Genomic DNA, 21,484 nt, shown 5'->3' on the forward strand with positions numbered 1-21,484 from the left:
GAACAAAACAAGAGAAAAGTTTTGCAGAGGAGGAAAGGTGTTAGTGTGCAAATGCAGAGGACAAACTGGAGCTTTACGTTTTCCAGAATATCTGCCTTTCAATACCTCATTGCCTCAGGTGCTTAGCTCTCAGTTACTCAAACAATGCATTTCAATACAACACAATGCAAGGTTGGTTTCCATGAAAGATGCTAACAACTAATATGATTCAATGATTAAAAACAATGTGAAAAAAACTGTGGTACCAAATATTGGAAATCCAAATCAGAAATTACACACAGAGTGGTGTGTGGTGGTTTACTATTTAACATGATTATCTAAATACGATTTGCCCATAATTTGTGCCCACTTTTTGCCCAATACAAAGTGTTTGAGCTTCATCATTAAGGCTGGTGCAGTGGTGGGGATGTGAACTGTGACACCACTACTGACTGACCAACAGTGGACACATGATGGCTGCTGAACAACCTTACGCCCAGTTAGGAATCTTGTAGTCTGAATTCATCACTAATGACTAAACAACACTGATTAAGGGACAAACCTTACTATTAAACTGACATTTAAGAGGATGTCTTTTCACAAGTTTCTTGCTGTTTATGTTAACTATCTGCTACAAAAGCCTGCATGCATGGGGGATACGGATTAGAGGTACAATGAAAAGTAATCGGATGTTAAAAGCTCCCAACGTGTGCAACAGCCCACAACATAGTGTTGTTCCTCTCATTCTTAATTTAATTTATCTGTACAGTTGCTGTCCCAGGGATGCCGTGCCCCAGGTCTTCCCTGACCTGCTGAGAGATGGAGTTCCCGAAGTGTGCTCTGGGTCTAACCTGGGTCTCCTCCCAGCTGCAGTGTGCTTGGTACAACCCAAGACGGAGGCACAAAGAAGGCCCCCTCATCACCTGCATTATCCTCAGCTCTTGTCAAACTGGAGAAGTGACTCTGCAACGAGGTCGTCCCGCATCACTCAGCTCCTCACCTTTTGCCTGCCAACTCATTCTTTCAGTCACTACTCAGAGCCCTTGGTTATAGGTTGAATGAAAACACATTGTTAAACTGAGAGCTGTACTGTGCGCATCAGCTGTTTTTGTTTTTTTTCAAATGACATTTATATTTATTCCAGCTGAAAAAAGTATTTTACACCATATTAACAGAATTAACATGAATAATCTATTTAAATTCTAGAACTCATATAGCAACTTATTATAAAGTGGTCTAATTTATTTTAATAATACATGCTTTTTCAAGATTTGGGTGATTTTGGAGGTGATGTTGAGAATGAGAACAAAAATAAAGATGATATATGACAACTAAAGCTAATGTTACCTGTGAGTGTGAAATATTATGATGAAACCTGGTGAAATTACTTCCAGATGTCAGGAGGGAGCAGAGAATTTAGGTATATTTGATTAAACACTGCACTTGGGGAAGGTCGAAGGCTGTTTTGAACCGAAGATACAGTTTGAACAAAGACAATTCATTACGATGAGAGCTGACAGGAGCTGGGAGGCTTGAGAACATTTATACTTTAAAAATGTACAACTTTACATTTGAAGGTCCCTTGAAAAACAAACGCAGCGAATGCCTCACTGTGAATATTTTAGGACAGTGATTACCAAACTGCGGACCGCGTACCAACATTAGTACGTGATAATCTTGTTGAAAGGCCGAACAATTCCACTCCAACTGGCCCAGGTCCAAAAAATTGTCATTTAAATTCATGTTATAACAGACAATTTTTTTTTATACGCATCTCATTACAATGCCGTAAAAATTAGCTGTTAATCATTTTAATATTTTAGGAATCAAATTTGCTTGTGCTCAGCAATTCAGGGTGACGTGATGGCCCTTTGACATTGCATAACACAAATGTTAGCTTGACAGACAAATTCAGACTCCTCAGTTGTAAATTTTAACGAGTGAGAACTTTGAAATGCCCAAAAAGAGTGAGAAGAAATAAAAAATGCGGGACCTGACAGGTCAAAGAGAAACAGATTTGCTGATTTTGAGTGATTATTGTGGATGGTCTAGTAAATAAATACATTCATGGATTTTAAAACAGCAATTTTATGCTGCTGTTATTTATCCTCTCTGAGGCTATTGCAGAGTTAAATCAGAGAATTTTATTTTCTAGAAAACATTTGTTGGTGTCTGGAGTGGTAAGTGGTACTTGGTAAGTTTGGTTTAAATTGGGATATTGTGTGAGAAGTTTTAGGGTAATGATTCCCTCCAAGTCAGCTTGCAAATCTTGTCATCTTGGTTGTGAACATTCACATGTTGGATTTGGAGCAATGGAAGTCTGAAAAAAATTTCAGAGTCAGGTTTATCTGAATATTTTTGATAAAATTTTATGCAATCAGCACAAAGATTTAAATCAAACATGAGTGATATTGTTTGTAACGCTAAGTGCCGCTGTTCGCAGGAGAGCAGAAACATAATGAAACTCTACAAACTGTCATGTGTTATTATCATTGATCTTTTTCTGTATGTCTTTAGGCTGGTGTGTGAGACTGTGTGTGAGAGTGTCTGAGTGAAATTTAGAGGAATGATGGCACCTCAGATTGAACTACAGACTGCACACTCAAACACAGCAACAGATCAATGAGCATTAGGAGACACTGCCATTGTCTCATTTGTCAGAACATTAGCTGGAGACCCAATCCTATCGATCTGTGTGTCTGTGTGTGTGTGTATGTGTATGTGTATGTGTGTGTGTGTGTGTGTGTGTGTGTGTGTGTGTGTGTGTGTATGTGTATATATCGCAGTGTATTTATGTACTGTATGTGTGTGTGAGTGAAAAACTCAGAGGTTTAATTTTTCCGTTCTGACAGTCTCACCTTTCTGTCCTAAATCATCTTTGATTTTTCATTTCTCTTTTTCTCTCTTATTCACTTTCAAGCCAGCGTCTCTCCTTTTCCTTTTATATTTACATATTACATCAAATCCAGACAAGCAGAGTCACACCCTATGTTTATGTCTCTACATCCGTCGCTCTCCTTCTTCCTGTTTAGCCATTAGTTATTATGCAATCTGAGACCCACACACACACCACAGAGGAACCAGTTGGTAAAAGGTCAGGCTGTGTAGTGTGCTGACAGCATCATTAGTCAGAAGTCAGACAAAGAGTCAGACAGCCAAACCCCCCAAGCTGTTTGAACCAGATAAAGCTCTATTATTTTTCCCACAATGCTGCTGTCACATCACCGCAGGTATCGAGTCCAATTCAGGTCAGTCAGCCAGGGGTGAGACATTTGACTCCCCTAAACTTGTGTCCTGGCAAAGTTCATTATAGCATGAAAGGAAACCATTACAACAAGGAGGAGATAAACTGATGTGGAACTTTTCAAACATTAGCTGTGATTTCTCACAACATTTAAAATCATATTGATTGTAGTGCAGTTTAATTTGGGCATATTACATGTTTTATGTGTTAAACTATTGTTAAAGTCCTTACAGCAGTCTACAAACACAGCTTTTATTTGTCTACTGGGTTTCTGCATTTATAGCACATTAATCTCTGTTTTAAATGGAGATGACAGTGTTTTGTGCCACTACAGCAGTGCTCAGAACAGAGCCATTTAATGATCGTAATAGTGCTACTTTGCAGAAACAGCAGTGTATTCTTGTAGCAAAATCCAAAAGGTCTCTGTCATCTAAGAGACATATGGTTTAGTATAATTTCACTACAGTCAGTTACACTGTTAAAATCTGTGAGGTTTACATTGCTCAGTTGGAAGAGCTCCAAATATCAGACACATAGTAATGTAAAACACTTTGGACTCAAGGCTCAGCAAAAGGTCCCGAATAGAAACACATTCTTGTACACGGTTTGTACTTATTGAACATGAACACCATCATCAGCAAGAAACAGAAAAAAGAAGTACGTAAAGAGTTCCTCAGCAAAGACCAGGGGCAAAACTATCAACGGCTAAAAAGCAAGAAAGAGGAGTTAGTTTCAAATGACCTTTGACCCTGCCCTTACCCGCTCAACACCCCCAGAACCAAGTTTAGCACAAAGAAGGATCCGATGATGATTAAGGTGACAAAATAGACCCAGGGCCACCTGTAATCTACAGCGTCATTCACCTAGGAGATGGAGGAGTGGGGCCGAGGAGAGGAGACACAAAGGATGGATGGAAGATGGGACAGACGGTAACGATGGAGGGAGGAATAAGCAAGGTAAATAGATGGGTTGAGAGGGCATGGCAGGAGAAAGTGGAGGGAGGAAGGGAGCAAGGACAGGAGTTAGATCCTTAAGGTTCCCAACAGATAGAGGCAGGATCCCTGCTGGGATTATGCTGCCTTCATACAGTAGTATTTGTCAGAGTCACTTAGTGTGCCACATGACAAACTATTTTGGGAGCTGAATTTAATGTGGATTTGATAAATAAGAGAGAGAGCTGTATTGGAGGACTTAGGTGGCATATTATGAGCTGGACTTTTAAAAACAGTGACAGTTACAGAGAAAGGCCCACATGATAAACATAATAACTCCTCTTAGAATTTATTAATCATGTGAAGAAGCTGAGAAGATATATTTCTGGGAAAAAAAAGGATTAGAAAAGATCGTAAGTTTAAAACACTTTACTTGCCCTCAAATAAGCCTATTCTAGGCTCAAATGCTGTGGAAAAACAACATTTTAGTTAGTTGAACAGACTGTGCAACAAGACTCCCATGAACTGGATATAATTACAGTCCAGATGACAAATCATTCTCTCTCACCGTCTTTCAAAGTTGTTGAATTCAGGCATTAAAAGCCATGAATGGCTTCCTCAAAATTGTAATCAAATTCATGGAAATAAAGTTTTAATTTTACATTAAATGCTAATGTAACACATTATTATTATATTGTTATCATTTCTGTATGATTATCATAATTTTTTGTTCACTCTGATAACCAAATTATTTATATCTGGGAGATGTGGAAATTCTTTAATGGACACTTAAAAAGTTCTGTTCAATGTTCAGTGCAGCCTTCCATCCCATAATTTCCATCTTTAATGGCATTTCTCCTCCTGACTCCACTCTGTCCTCAGAAGAACTTTGTTTTGCTTATTTTGTTTTCCCTGTTGTGCAAGCTTTTTTAGCGTTCCACCTCCACGGTTGACCTGAGGGGTGAATTATTTATACCCCCGTGCATCCCTACAGGCCGGGAGGAGCTTGTACTAAAACAGTGTGACTTGGCAAAGCGGGGTAAAACAGCACCCAGCTTGCCTGCTGGAGGAGCGTTTAATGAAACTAAGCACACAGACAAACACGCAGCACATGCTTTCATACAAACATATACAGTCTGTAGGCACATACACCGACGCTGCACGTTATTTTGCACAAGACAAACACATAAAGTCAGGAAACCAACACATGTATACACACAACAATGGTCTTTAAATGCAGCTTGGTGTTTGGTGCAGATGGGGATCATGCAAAACACCAATGAGACACCAAGACAAAAAAAAAGTTGCTTGTGTATGTAATCAAACCTGTCTTAGAAAGAGGAGGGGAATCAAGTGAGCCTGAGAGATTTGTATGTGTGTCCACCTGTCCATCACAGACGGGTTGTGACAGGATGTGGCCCCTTGTGGCCGAATGACATGAACATAACAGATAGACATGGGGTCCATCACGGCTTTTTCTGGGCGTATGTGTGTGAGTGCATGTGCGTGTTTCTCTCCGGCTTGTGACAAAAGATTGATTGAGTGGAACAGAAAGGAGAGAGAGTGGCAGATTTTACTCGGTCCAGTGATCATCAGTTCATCTTTTCTCGACTGTGGAGGACTACGGTCGTCTAGCTCCACTTTTACTGCTGCACTGCTGAGGTGAGACTGCTGTCATCACACGGCTCTTATTTGCATCTATTTTCTTCTGTGTACTGCTTGACTGAATCCAGACAATCTGCACACGGATGCTACTAATTTGTCACCTTAGCGGCCATCATGTGGCACTAAGCATTATCTATATTACATTTTATGACACCAAGCAAAGTGAACATGCCCTGTAATAATAATACTAATGATAATAATAATAACAACAATAATAATAATAATGTACAATTAAAAAAAAAAAAAAATCAACAATAAAGGAAGTCTTGTTGCACGGTCATCTACCACACTAAGTACAGCCACATCACACACAACAAACACACATACACACATGACTACAGCGTAGCCTCTTACCCGCTCAACACCCCCAGAACGAGGTTGAGAACGAAAAAAGAGCCGAAGATGACGAGAGAGACAAAATAGACCCATGGTAGCTCATAGCCCATAGCATCCTGCATCTGAGAGAGAGAAGAGGGGGAGGAAAGGAGGAGAAGGAGAAAAGGAGGGATTAACAAGGAGGTAAAGGGTAGAGTGGAGAGAGGAAATACAAGGGAGGAGGAAGGATGAGGATGATGAGAAAAATGGGGAAAGAGGGAGAAACTTGAGAGCAAAAAGGTTTGAGAAGTTTGATGGTGAGCGGGTGAATGAGAGGGAGCATTACAGAGAAATACAGGACAGAAAGTGCGTTAGAGAAAAGAGCAGCGAATTTTAAAAAGAGCAGCAGATAGATCTGGTGTAGCAAGAATGACAGAATTGTATGATTAACTGTGCATATAAGCTCTTTTATCTGCCTGTTGGAGAGCAGGTCCTTAAAGACATAAAATTAAGAACACTAAACAACATTTAACTGCTGTCGCAACTCAATGACGAGCCTCGGCTGAATTTCAAAGTATGTAACTTAACACCTGCACAATCCCTGAATACATTTTTCCATGGAAAACTGGATGGACCTCAACAGGTAAACATATTTAGACACTCTGCAAAGTTGCAGTCTAGGTGTCCAGGGTTTGATTTGAACTGAAATGTCAGATTATTGGCCTGCATGTGAATTCAAAAATATTTATATTTTTTAAAGATGGTAAGGGAAGAATACGAGCAAAGTTGAGAATTGCTGATTCTGTCAATTAAAGATAATTTAAAATAGGGACCTGTGGACAAAGAGATTAAAGGGAGATGAAGGAGGAGATTAAAAGAGGGTTCATTTGCTATGACAGCAGCAGATGTTGGATATTCATCTATATACCTGAAAATGTGTGACTATGAAAACTATGGAAGTGCAGGTCCCAAACTTAATGAATCGTGCAAACCAAATGTTCATTAAGCCTCTCAATGATTTGACCGTGTAACTTTGAGAAATACAATAGGTTCTATTCATTATTAAGAGTGTTGTGTGTGTCTGTGTGCATCTGCATTTGTGCGTGTGTACAGGAAGTTGCAGTAAACAGAGCAGAAGTAGCAGAAGGGGTGTAGAGCTAGTAAGCTATCTGCTCCATGTGTATATACATACACTCACACTCGCACACGCGCACACACACACACACACACACACACACACACACACACACACACACACACACACACACACACACAGTTACATTTTGTCACAAATTTCAGTCTCAATAAACAACCTTTCATCAAATATCAATACTCGTTTAACTGTTAATCGTATTACATCACACGAGTTATAACAGGTGCTTTCCATTTACTAATAACGACCGATATTCCAAGCTGTCTCTTACGTATTATCATTCAATTCAGGCCACAGAGCTAAACATTTATTTAAAAGATAATGCACTCGTGATATTTCAAAAACCCACAGGGTCGATTACAAATCTGAAGGTTTTGACAGAATAAAACAAAAAACCCTCTTCTGTTCATCTGAATGAAAAAAAAACAAAAAACAATCCATAAACTGTGAATTAGATTTTTTACAAACAAACTTTTTAACCTTTAATGAACTGTTTTATTTGCAGTTATACTTATTTATAGCTCATCTATATTGTTCTGGATTATTTTCTGACTTAATAAAGTGCATAAAACAAGCAAGGCAATACGTCTGTTTTTTAACCAGGGATTTATATTTGAAATGTATATGTAGAATAATGAATGAAATAAATACTTAGCTCTGTGACATGAATATAATTATCACATGTAAGAGGCAGGAAACCAGCAAAATTCACTGTATTGTAATACAGTTAACATAGAAATGTATTTAAAATGTATCTTTTGAAAATCTAAAGAAAAGGGTGCTCGTATGTACATGAGTGCTTTCTAGTTGTGGTGGTTTCCCCTGCAGCTTTCCGTAACTAACATAATCAGCCACAGTCCAGCTGAGTAATACTGTAGCTGGGAATATGCCACGTGTCTCATCATGGCAAATTTACACAAAGCCAACACTTGACTATAGAGGAGAGCAAATAATCACGAGTTAATTTCAGTTTATGTTTGATGAAACACACTCGAACATCTTAAAACTGCATCAGGGTGTGTTCATTTGCTGTGAGTGTGCGTTTGCACACGCGTGTTCTCTTGACACTTGAATCAAGCTTTGGGATTTTATACACGTTCCCAATGAATCCACGCCTTCAATTACACAGTGTATTGTCGGCATTGATTTAAACTGAGATATTAGAGAACTGTGTGTGTGTGTGTGTGTGTGTGTGTGTGTGTGTGTGTGTGTGTGTGTGTGTGTGTGTGTGTGTGTGTGTGTGTATGTGTGTGCTCTCTCGCGCTCTCTCTCTCTCTGAACAATCTTTGTGTGTGTGCATACCTGCCTTTCTAAGAGAAATGTGTGTGTTATTGCTTTATGTTCTTTTCTCAAACGGACTCGTGGCACTGACGTTACAGATACATTACAGTAGCTACACACACACACGCACGCACACACACACACGCACACACACACACACACACACACACACACACACACACACACACACACACACACACACACACATCAAACGGACTTGTGGCACTGATGTTACAGATACATTACAGTAGCTACACACACACACACACACACACACACACACACACACACCGGGCTGTCTCGCATTCTTTCACGCACATACACACATAAAAACACCGTTGTGGTGCCCGGCTCACCCAGTACAGTACGTCCGTCCAGCCCTCCATGGTTATACACTGGAACACTGTTAGCATGGCAAAAGCAAAGTTGTCGAAGTTTGTGATGCCGTCGTTTGGACCCTCCCAGCCCACTTTGCACTGTGTTCCATTCTGCATACAGTGTCGACCATAAGCTCCATCAGGCGCACACGGTGCCGGCTTTTCCTCTGAAATGGTACCTGTGAAAAAAAGGGAAGCAAGAAGCTGCTTTATTTCCTTGACTTTGATGACAGTGTAAAAGTCAGAGGCAAAATACTTTCATTGAGTTAAAGTTAGATTTGACATTTTCTTAGTGTTCATCAACATAAAAATCCTAGAGCAGCCATCATCTGTGCTTATTTCATGTTTTGGTGCAAATTATATCTCTACCAAATTTCACAATACTTTTCTGCTGATTTCATGACTGATTTAGAATCCACAGGTGAACTGATTCAAGCCGTGTCAACACATACGGGTATTTTGCAAAATGTGTATTTTTTTTTCTCCTTCTCGTGTGTATGGAGATATTTTGTAAAACAAGCTGGAGTGGACAGAATTTTTTTTAGTACATACGCAGCTAAAAATAATTTATATAAAATAAAAAAAAGTACCGGTTAAAAGGACACCCTGCACTAACACCAAACAGAGCAGCCATACAAAAAAAAAAAATCTACGTGAAAGGTGTTGCACTAATTATATAAAATAAGCTCTCCAGGGTGATGTATAGGATAGCAGAGAGTATTTCACCAGCACTTACGCTGTGCAAAGCTAATACCTCTCATGGGACCTATAACATCACCATAATAACACTCAAGTCCATTTATACCTTCAGCCCTTTACTGAAAATTGTTTTAATCATTAATGGCTGCTATTGTTTGACTTATTGCTAAGGTTGTTCCTGCTCAGTACCATAAATGATGGTTTGAATAATTAATTGAAGTGATCATTAACTGTTTAAAGCTGCTCTCTTTCCGTCTAACTGCAAATTAATGCACAAACCAGTCAAATTTAGTATTTTAAAAACAAAAGGGTAGTGAGGTGACGGTAAAGCTATGCTCACTTCGATATGTCACTTGAAAGGGTTTGTGCGATATACTGTTCTTTGCATTTATTCCTGGATTTGAAGTGTGTCTGAGTGTGAATATATGCTAACTGAAGCATGCTTTCACACACAGTCGAATACATGATTCAAAATCTGTCTGAGCGTTGAAGTGTGGTATGCCAGTGTACGTGTTTGATCATGCATGTTTGTATTTGCATCTGTGCATCAGTGCACAATGCCTATATATGTATATATATATATATATATACATATATATATATATATATATATGTATATATGTATATATACATATAAATATATATATATATATATACATATAAATATATATATATATGTTTGTACCTGTATGGTTATGAACGCAGGTCTTATGCATCTTGCCCATGAAGAGCTCCAGGCCAATGATGGCATAGATGATGATGACGAAGAGGACCAGCAGGGCGATATGGAGCAGAGGAACCATGGCTTTGATTATGGAGTTCAACACTACCTGTAAACCTGTAGCACACACACAACTGCTCAGAATACAAATGTACATTTGAAGGTCGAAACAACATTTGAAATATATATATATATATATTTTTTTAAAGCAATCAGTTATAATACTTCGAATGATTGGAGACTTACTGCTAGTTAAAAGCATTGGTGGTACATCATAGAAGTGAATTGCTGCAATTAATCACCATGCAAGGACTTAAACAGACTATTATATTTGCTCAGAAGCTTTAATATTCTCTCTGTATGTGATCATCCAGTTGGAAAGAGCGACTTCAATGAATTCTTCAGAAAAAAGTGAACTTGTTCACAAGCAATACACATTTCCAGCTAATTTTCTGAATGCTTTAATGGACAAAGGCTCAGAACTGTGCATACCTAATAACTCCCAATAACTGCAAAAGGAAAACGTGACTGCTGAATCAGATTAATAAGACAAAAAAAAAACCAGTTTGTTTCGTGTCTCTGTACAGTTGAATGTGGTTTTATTAAAATGAATAATTTGTTCAAACAGACTCATTTGTTGGAGCATATAGATTAGATCACCTTGAATTTTGCATTTATTTATATACTGTGTTTTATCTTTGCTAGCTAAGTTTTCATCATCTTCCTTTTTCGAAATGAAATGTTTGTATGCAGCTGTAACCAATAACTTAGATGCATTTATGCACAACTGTAGAGTCTAGCAGCTGTGACTTTCATACATTACTATATCTTGACAACACAATGCTTGTTGTGCCGTGTTTGGACAGAACACCTACATTTCTCTGTGTAAATAAGGAGAAACTCAGCATATCTTCCAGCTCAAGTGAAGCAAGCTGATGTGTATTAATTTCACTTTGAGTGAAGACTATTGCGCAATTACTTACACATAATTTGATGAAGTAAATGCCACTGCATGTGGCATCAGTCGCTGAGGAATACAGTACATTGATTGGTGTTGGTATCTATGGATTTAATTACATAACACGTGTTCCTCCTGTTAGATGTATTTTTTTCATGATGTCTATATCACATACCTTGAACAAACTGGTTCATTACAGAGTTCAATATATATTATTATCTTTATAAATAATGAATCCTATAGCACATAAGCAACAATGGCACTGGAAGCAGTCCATGTGCTAATCAGCAAGCAAACATGCTACTGATCAGTTGCCATGACACTAATTGAATACGCAGCCCGATGATGTTGGTCAGGATTCCTTTTGGATTATTGACACACACACACACACACACACACACACACACACACACACACACACACACACACACACACACACACACACACACACACACACACACACACACAATAACTGCTCACACCTGAACCCCTGAGCATCCTTTCTTTCTTTATTGATAAATTTCCTTCCCTTCTCTTTATCTTCCACAGCTCCCAGTACTTACTCGGTACTCCAGAGACCAGTCTGAGGGGTCTGAGTACTCTGAAGGCCCTCAGAGCCTTGACATCAAAGCCCGCTGCCTTCCCCCCAATTGGAGTGGCCCCGTCCCCCTTCGTTGCCTGCTCCAAGATCGCACTGAATAACCTGTAAGACAGAAAGTAATGGGTTCAATTACCATCGTTTTCAGGTTGACGTCTCATTTCCACATACTAGAGAGTGTCTGAGAGAAAACAGTGAAAGAGATACAAACATACAGATGCTGTATACAGAGTAATGACTTCTGGTCTTATTTTCAAACACTCTTTTGCCACTGTTGTCAGTGCTAAATGGAACCCTCTACATCATCTTTAACATACATTTAAACACAAAATCTAACTGGGGACAAACATTTTAATCATCCAGGGAATGATTAGGACATCTGCCCTGTTTCACAAGGCGGTTCTTGGAGAAACTCAACAGGAGAAAATAAAGCATCTTGATTAGTTAGCTCTCCAACACAACAATAGAAAGTACTTCATCTGTTCTCTCTGTCTTTGACAGACAAGGAAATGTGAGCCATTCAACTTTAATGAGTGTAGTGAAGGGAACTGTCTCTAAAATGTGTTTAGAAAGTGTGTGTGTGCTCACACCACGGCCAGATTGAATATGACACACATCTAATGCCATGTGATGCATCACAACATTTCCTGTCCCTGCCGTAGTCGAACTGGTACTTAAAGTAGGCAGAGTTACATAATAATGCAAATGCTTATCCTCTATTTAAAAGAGAAATATATTTTTGTACTGTCGCCCTTTGTTAGATATTACCCTCCACAAAATGACACATAAGCATCTATTTTGGTAAAAACTACTGGTTAATGGCAACAATGTATGAAAGCTTTGGTGTAATTGTGGTCCGGGAGTGCCTTCTATATTTTGGGCTGTATGCCCTTAGTTTAATTGGAACAAAATCTACAGTACACACTGATATTACAAAGGGTCAGAACATCAGAAGTTGAAAAATGGTCAAGTAAATAACAATTACAATAATAATTAAAACTGCAAGCAGTGATATGCGGGCCCTCGCACGCTGCACGCCAGGGATCCAGCGGGTCGGAGTTCGCCGGCACTGATGTATGCCTCAAGTGGCGTTCGAACCCAGTTACTTCTCACTGTGAGACACCTGCTCTAACCAGTGCACCACTGTGTCATACTATATGTTGCGTAGCATACTATATTATATAGGCTATACATATAGCCTATATAATATATATAATATTTTTTATTCCGTTTGCTTTTATTGGCTATAATCTCCTATGAAATTACTTACAGATGTCTCTTTGGTGCAAGTGGCTCACAAATTTGAATTTATGTCCGTCCAGCTGAGCTTACCGCTCTCCCCTTCCTCGCTCTGTCTCGGAGATCCTTTAGAAATCACCATACAATGCCATTTTCCAGCTAGCGTGGCTCAAAGGCCAGTCAGTGGCGCGTTAGTCATGGAGAATTATCAATTAGCACAGATGAAATGGCCACTTGAAAAGGCCTCTCAAAACATATCGCCCTCCCTCTCCCTCTCACACTCTCTCTTAGCCTCTCTATTTCGCACTACCGCCCTCTCAATTTGATTAACTCTCTCCCTCTCTCACACACACACACACACACACACACACACACACACACACACACACACACACACGGTGGAAACAGCATACGAAGAGCACGTCAAGGATCCACAATTTTGCACCACCAGCATTTCACCCAGCGTGTTTTTCATGGTAGAGTGTTAGATGATAATTAGAGCCTTTGAGTGTAGCACCACATGATGGCTTGTGTGCATCCACAGCTAAAGATAGTACCAACTGTGTGCATTCATAAAGATAACAGAAGTTGTGAAGTTTAATAGTAGTCTAAATGTCAACACCAGTCTTCATAGCTCTGACTACACACACGTGAACCTCCAGGGCTACTGAAAGTTACCTAACTGTGACTGCCCACTGCATCACTTCCTGATGTGCTCAGCCAGAATTCGCCAAGAAAACGTTTTTAACTGTTTTTGACAAGTACACAAAAAGCATAAATACACTGAACTGAACCAAAAACCATGACCATAAAATCATGATGTGAACCAAACCGTACATTTTATTAACCATTCCACCCCGGTACTTATATATATTATTGATTAATTATTGATGAAAAACCTGCTCAAATCTGAGTGACTGGAGTCAGTCAAATTTGACAGTTCTGCTGAGACTGTAAATATGTTTAATTGACAAATTAAATGTAATTTTGGCAGAAACTCAAGAAAGAGTCTAAACAGCACCTATTCATATCGAATGCTCACACATATGCACACAGTCCGTTCACTCACTGAAACTTCACTAATAACCTCTTAGGTCCATGTCTGCCAGGGTATTGGCTGAAGCATCTGTGTGCTCGTGCACACGTGTGCGTCCGTGTGTGCGAGGGTGTGCGTGTCTGTGAGGCTGCTCAGAACCAGGTACAAGCTCTTTCACCCATATGGTGAATATTCCAGAGGGAGCCAACTCTTGTCACTTCTCATCTATATACACACACACCCACACACCCACACACACACACACACACACACACACACACACACACACACACACACACACAGAGGCACAGACAGGCTGGCAGCATACACAAGTACAAAGACAAGCACTCATTCATGCACACACAGAGATACAGTGTCAGGGCTGAACATTTCCTGGATCTGTGGATCCTCTCCGATTGTGTGAAATGGAAGGAGTGTGTGTTTGTCCTTTACTAATGGATTTTAAAAAAAAAAAGAAAAAAAAAAGATTTTTATGAGTTTTCAGTTTGTTTCAAAGACAGTCTCCAAATCACAGCTATCCAGAAAAATTGTGTATGGGTGTCTATCTGAGGAATTGTTATGATTAGGCAATCAAATCTACTTAAGCAAGGTTATGGAAAAGATTATGATCATGGATAACATTCACCTTCATTTTCATTAGTGTTGGTAATGAACTGGAAGCAAATTATTTGCACATCAGCAAAACAGCGACAAGTCACTAGCAGAAAATCCTAAACGTGTCTTTTTAAAAAAACAACTTTTGAACAAATGACATATACAACTTTTAAACGGTTACTGTGTTAAATATCTACATGCTTATTTTGGTCACGTGAAGCAGAAAAAGTACAAGTATTTATATTTTAAAAAGGTGACATTTTAAAGACCCTGGGAAAGTCTAGGTAGGCAACCTAGAGCCACAGCTTGTATTTGACCTTCCAAACACCCGGTAGCAGGGTTGCAAAGGAAAACACAATTTACTTGCAGGGATCAATAAGTATTAATTCCCATTAAATTGTGCTGCAACACAATATAAGCAACAATACAAATAGAGACAGAAAGAGACAGAAACAGAGAGAGACAGACAGAGAGGGTAGATGGCGACATAAGAGTGGTAAAGGTTGTGTTTATGCCAGAGGCACTGGCACCATGTTGTCAGCCGACGGTGTGTGTGTGTGTGTGTGTGTGTGTGTGTGTGTGTGTGTGTGTGTATGTGTGTGTGTGTGTGTGAGTGTGTGTGTGTGTGTGTGAGTGTGTATGAGTGTGTGTGAGTGTGTGAGTGTGAGTGTGAGTGTGTGTTTATGTGGTGAAGCCAAACGTGTTCAGTTAGTGATGGCTAATGTGAGTGAACACTTGACTGGCAATGAACAAAACTCGCTGGGAGTGTGTGTGTCTGAGCTGGTGCATTCACAGAGCCTTCCTTCAGGCTGAGAGGTGCTTTCTTGCTGTCTCAAGCACACGCGCACGCACACACACACACACACACACACGCACACACGCTCACTCACTCACTCATACACACACACCGTCGGCTGACAATATGGTGCCAGTGCCACACGGTCAATTAGACCATTTTTATAACATTAATGTAACTGTCAGATCCACTGGCTATAGTGCCATTACTTACACACCACACTGTACACAAAACACATCTGGCAGGCAGGGCATGCATGCAAGAGGATACGCACACACGCACTCGCACGCGCGCACGCACGCACGCACGCACGCACACACATACACACACACACACACACACACAGGCAAAAGGGGTTTAGCAGATGGGCTATGTTGTTGAGTTGCAGATAAAGAAAAACAGAGCAGAGCTTTGCTATCAGCATCTCACAAGCTAATCAGTTTAAGCTTTACCAATACACTGTAGGCCAAAGTTTACTTTGGCTTTAACACAGACGCACTGTGAACTAAAGGAAGCTTGGTTTCTGACAATACTTATTTTTAAAGTTCTTGAAAAGTAGTTGTATGTTTACTTTTAATAAAATACTATATATAAGATAAATAAGCATTATTCTTGTAAAAAATATAACACCATGTCTATTCTCTATCAATCTCTATAATGCAATTTACATTGTGTGCCAGCGGGCTGGACTTTGCTAACCTGTTCAATTTTATTATGGCACAAAACAAAACGAGTGTCCTCTTTTTCTACTGCAACCAGATATTTTTACTGTTTCTTGAAATGTTAGATGAAGGTAAAACTGTAAGGTTGAATACATAAATGAATTAATAACCAGAAGACTGTGCATTTATGAACACATTTCTTCAACAAAACTAAATATAACAGCTGTCTTGCCTTCGTGACACCAAGTAAAGCAGTGAAATTGAATCTTACTATAATTTTGAAAGATGCTAGCACTGAGTAACTCTGGCATTACATGGAGGCTGCCAATTGTCTTGGCTTACTTGTATTTGTTGACAGTGATTACTCCAAGGTACTATATTTAATTTGCCAATCAGGTATTGCTTGAAAAGTGACTGTTTGCTTCAGTTAGCGTAATAGGACCATCAAAATTTTTTTCACAGCTTTTATCCTTTCCGTGTGTTTCGGTACACTCACCCTACAACTACAATGATGAAGTCGAGCAGATTCCAGCCATTCCTCAGGTAGGCGTTGGGGTGGAAGAGCAGGCCGTAGGCTATTACCTTCAGGAACGCCTCCACCGTGAAAATGATGAGGAACAGATACTCCACACGCTCCTGTGGAGACACGAACGTGACAGGTCCATTTATTTGTCTAAGCAGCAGGACAGTGAGACAGACGAGTATTAGTGAAAAATAAAAAAGTTAATGGAAGAGTGAGATGCTTATAAAAAGGCCCTTGGCTGTAAAGTTTGCAGGAAGTAAATGGTATTAAAACTATTATTACCATAAGAAGTAAATTACATACAGATTACAATAACAGGAGATGCTCTAATTGAATGAGACAAATCCAAATATCCATTCAAAATTCTTAAATCAAATTATTTTAAGTAGATCTTTTTTTCCTCTTCAGAAAAAACTGGACACAAACCAAAGTGCCATTATACACACACACACACACACACACACACACACACACACACACACACACACACACACACACACACACACACACACACACACACACACACACACACACACACACACACATTCATTCACAACCATGAAATCATTTATTTTTCCAAAATCAGCACTAGAGATGTTGTCTTGTGAGCACTGGCAGCGTTGACTGCTTACTCCTCTAAGTTTATCAGCCAGAACAAGATGTTCTGTTACTGTTTATGCAGTTTCTGGTTCGTGTGTGTGTGTGTGTTTGATTATTTACGTGTGAACATGTATTTGTCTAACTTGTAATCATGTACACAATCAGGGCATTTTGATTATTTAATCAAAGTGGCTCTCTTCCTGTCCTACGAGGCCACTGTATGATGCATGCACGCACACATACACATACAAAAGCAGTATTTCTACTACAGAGTTCCTCAGAGACCGTTGCCATAGCGATGACCCCCTGCCTAAGGGGGTCCTGGGAAATGTCCTAAAATGGCCTTGAAAGAGAGGACGATCATATAACTTTTCATCAACAGTTCATCATCCACCTCATCATCTGTCATATCACATTTTTATTGTCAAGTTTATAACTCTAAAAAAGATCAGGGCAATGTGCAAAACTATTCAAATACAATTCTATAGTCATAAATATTCTGTCCTCTCTCTGTGCCTCTGAGGTAGCTCTTTTTTCTTTTTTTAGATAAAAACATATTTAGCTCGGTCTAACAATCTGTCCATCCATCTCAGCCCTGCTCCTCCTCTTGTTCCCACTGTTTTCCCATGGACACATACACACAGAGGGCCAGAGGTTTGGGACTGAAGGCCAGCCAGGTCTCCCCAGGCTCGATCCTCATCCCTGGGAAGTCTAATCTGAACCTGAAGCTCGAGGGACACAGCCTCTGTATGTGTCCAAGCTCACCAAAATAACTTCAAAAGCTAATTGGGTCAGCATCTTGGAACTTAGGTAGTACAGTATGCCATAAGGGCCAAATACAAAAAGTACCTGTGTGTTGTATGATAACAATAAGAAAATATAAAAGAATATTGTAAAATATTATAATATAATGGCATCTTATGAAAGCCATATAACTTGTAAACATACGTTTTTCACCCAGCATCACATATGTGATTAAAGAATAATGACAACAACATTATCATAAAAAGTGACATTCTAAAATAAAAGCATAGCTGTAAAAAATGCCCTATGACTTTTCTTGTTGTTGAATAAATCCATGTGATTAAAAAAATATAGTCGAGCTCCAGTACAATAACAGGCTGTGAAAATAGACATTTCATTTCAACAATTCATTTCATATTTCCCTATACTTAGTGACGCAATTGTGTATTTCTTAATGCATTATTGATTTGGTTATTGGAAATGTGCAAACATGGTACAATGAGGTCAATGTTAAGTTCAATAAAATCTGCTGTCAACATGGGCATTATGATCAAACAAGAATAACACCAACAAATTGTCAAACCCAGTGGTTAACAATTACTGAAAGAACGTCCTGAACATAAAAATTTCAAAAACACTTTTATTTAAACAGCCTATATTTTAAGATGCTGAATATTTAACATGGAGTTCAATCTCTTCAATTAAGTTTTCTTCAAATCATCGGTCTTCAACAGCTGAAATGTTTCTCAAGTTAAAAGGCCATGTTAGTGTTGGACATGCTCATGTATACAGTGGCTGCATTAAGATTTGCTGATGTGAGTCTAAAGTACATCCAGCTAAACAAACAGTCTCTCAGCATGGAGGATGACTACATCGTAGTACGACAAGGCCAGCTACACACACACTTACGCAGACATATCCGGGACCATGGCAATCAGGCATTCACTTTAACACCGTTCTGACATGATTGCAACAACATTTGCACTCCAAATGTCATTTTTAGGGTTAGGGAAGTGTTTATGTTTGATTTTCTGAGCACTATATAAGCAGTGAATCAAAAATATAAAATGAATCTAAGCTGACACCAGATGAAAGCTGCTATATATTGATAAACAGCTCATGCTTTTGTGCTTAATCATGTGATTATCATATAAACTGTGATTTGGAAGTGTTGTCCAATGTTCTAGTAAGTTGACAGAGGAGAAAAAGACGAGAATAATAATTCGGATGATTTGCACAGTTTCGAAAGACAGATAACTTGAAAGGCAAGTTGGTTTTTAGGCCAGGGATTCTGCACCTTAATTGTCGGCTCAGAAAGATGTCTTATACTTGTTTAGTTTCCGCTCCCTGTCTATTTAACCTCCTCTCATTTCCATTCAAGTCCATGCAGTGCTCTTTATTGGCACAAACTTATCCCGTTTCAAGATATAGGTCAAGATTGTCACATTAAACACTTGTCATCTTTTTCTTCTTTTTCCAATATTCATCATTTGTACTGCAGACCCTCCACCCCGCAGCGAGCATTAGTAGTCTATGCAGAAGTAATTAATCTCACACACACGCGCACACGTGCACACACGCAGGCACGCACACACACACACACACACACACGCACACACACACACACGCTCACACACACACACACACACACACGCACGCACGCACGCACACACACACACACACACACACTCCCTCTCAAATACACAAAAGCTCTCAATCACTAGCTCTCTGTCTCAGACATACACAGATACACACACACCCTGGTAGTGTATCTGCCGGTGACAGGCAGACAGCGCGGCGCTCAGAAAAATAAAACAAAGAAAAACGTCTGGTAGGAACAGCTTAGTCTGACACACAGAAACGCGCACTCCTCTTTCTCATCTCCTTCCATTCATTCAGACCCGTAAAGGGCAAAATCCATAAGGGGCACGACTAATTTGGTTAGTGACGGGAAAGAAATGAGAGCGCAAAGATGAGAGACTGAGCAAGAGTGCGATGAAGAGAGACAGACTAAAGAGACAGAGAGAGAGGAAAGAAGGCAGACAGAATGACCGAAAGGTGAGTTTGTGGGAGCAATAATTCAGTTAACTGTGATAGGTCAACTAAACCACCTATCCATCAACTAGGCCAATCAGATTATAGTATCGACATTCTACCATAGAGCGGACAATGTTTCCATTTGCGATGACCTTCTGTGTTTGTGTGTGTGCCGCAAGACAGGATTAGCCATTAAGCTGCTTTTGAAAGATCCCAGACATGTTGTAGTCTGTGTCTACTCGTGTATTTGCGCGTAGCATTCATGAAGTTTTTGATAGATCAAGAACAACAGAGAAAAAGACACCTTAAACGAACTACTCAACCATGAAAACGCAAAGCGTCAAAGGTAACGTCTCTATTTCAAAACTTGCTCATTCAACATGTCCACCGCACGTGTAGTCCAGAAGAGGTGGACAAGAACACCAAAATGCAGTGCAACAGATTGATTTAAAATCTCTGCAAATAGTTTGAGATTCAGTTGTGTATTCTATCTTTGGTGAGGACAGTATCATCAAAAACAAACATCACAATTATGAAAAGAAGATGAAGTTGTAATGAATGGGAATTATTCTTTAAATAAAGTGGATTTTGCATGCTCAACACCGTCATCAGATTATTGGATTTGAACCAGAAACCTCCTCTTCTGCACAAAGTCAACCAACAGCTCATGTGAGGCTGTAACTTAACAACGGTCGAAGGTCAGACAACACAAGACAGAGGCAGATCTGTTCAATTCAAATCTTTTGACACTTTGTAAAGTTATGTGGACAAACCCGACACTCTTTCTTCTTCTGCCTCACTAACTGTTAACTCTTCCTCTCCCAATTCTTTTACTCTTCGTCTTTCTGCTTCTCTCTGTCATCCCTCTCTTTTTACATCTTCACCTCCTCTCCCTTTCTTACCCTCATTTCACTTTCTCTCTACCTCTATGGGTGCCAACCAGAAGTTACCATAGAGACCAAGATGGGTTCAACGTTACCATGGAAACTGTGGGCTGCATCAGTCGTGGCAGCAGTAGATTTTCTCTCTCTCTCTCTCTCTCACATACACACACAGACACGCACGCAGGCACGCACGCACACACGCACACACACACACACAGACACACAGACACGCACGCATACACACACACACACACACACACACACACACACACACACACACACACACACACACACACACACACACACACACACACACACACACAGATTCAGTACAGTACCAAGAATATCCACAGCATACAGTACTGATTACTACTCTTCTGTGAACATCCAGACTTCCTATTGTGTGTTTAAGTATGTATATGTGTA

At 39.6% G+C, this 21,484-nt stretch overlaps 1 protein-coding gene across 9 annotated transcripts in view; it reads right to left on the reverse strand.

The window, feature by feature from the left end:
- cacna1c (calcium channel, voltage-dependent, L type, alpha 1C subunit) overlaps nt 1–21,484 on the reverse strand; it is a 185,315-nt gene that overhangs the window by 61,833 nt on the left and 101,998 nt on the right. For 8 of the 9 annotated variants that reach the window (XM_069164984.1, XM_069164987.1, XM_069164980.1 and 5 more), the window contains exons 4-8: nt 16,767–16,906; nt 11,888–12,027; nt 10,331–10,483; nt 8,926–9,125; nt 6,175–6,278 (exon numbers count right to left, since the gene is read on the reverse strand). In XM_069164984.1, the coding sequence (XP_069021085.1) occupies nt 6,175–6,278; nt 8,926–9,125; nt 10,331–10,483; nt 11,888–12,027; nt 16,767–16,906 (737 nt within the window). Of the gene's footprint in view, nt 1–3,982; nt 4,087–6,174; nt 6,279–8,925; nt 9,126–10,330; nt 10,484–11,887; nt 12,028–16,766; nt 16,907–21,484 lie in introns of all 9 variants that reach the window. The other variant, XM_069164988.1, reaches the window with a different exon arrangement.

The sequence above is a fragment of the Embiotoca jacksoni genome, unplaced genomic scaffold, assembly GCF_022577435.1.
Source record: "Embiotoca jacksoni isolate LCO1_2020_lvr unplaced genomic scaffold, fEmbJac1.0.p SCAF_32, whole genome shotgun sequence".
NCBI classification, from domain to species: domain Eukaryota; kingdom Metazoa; phylum Chordata; class Actinopteri; family Embiotocidae; genus Embiotoca; species Embiotoca jacksoni.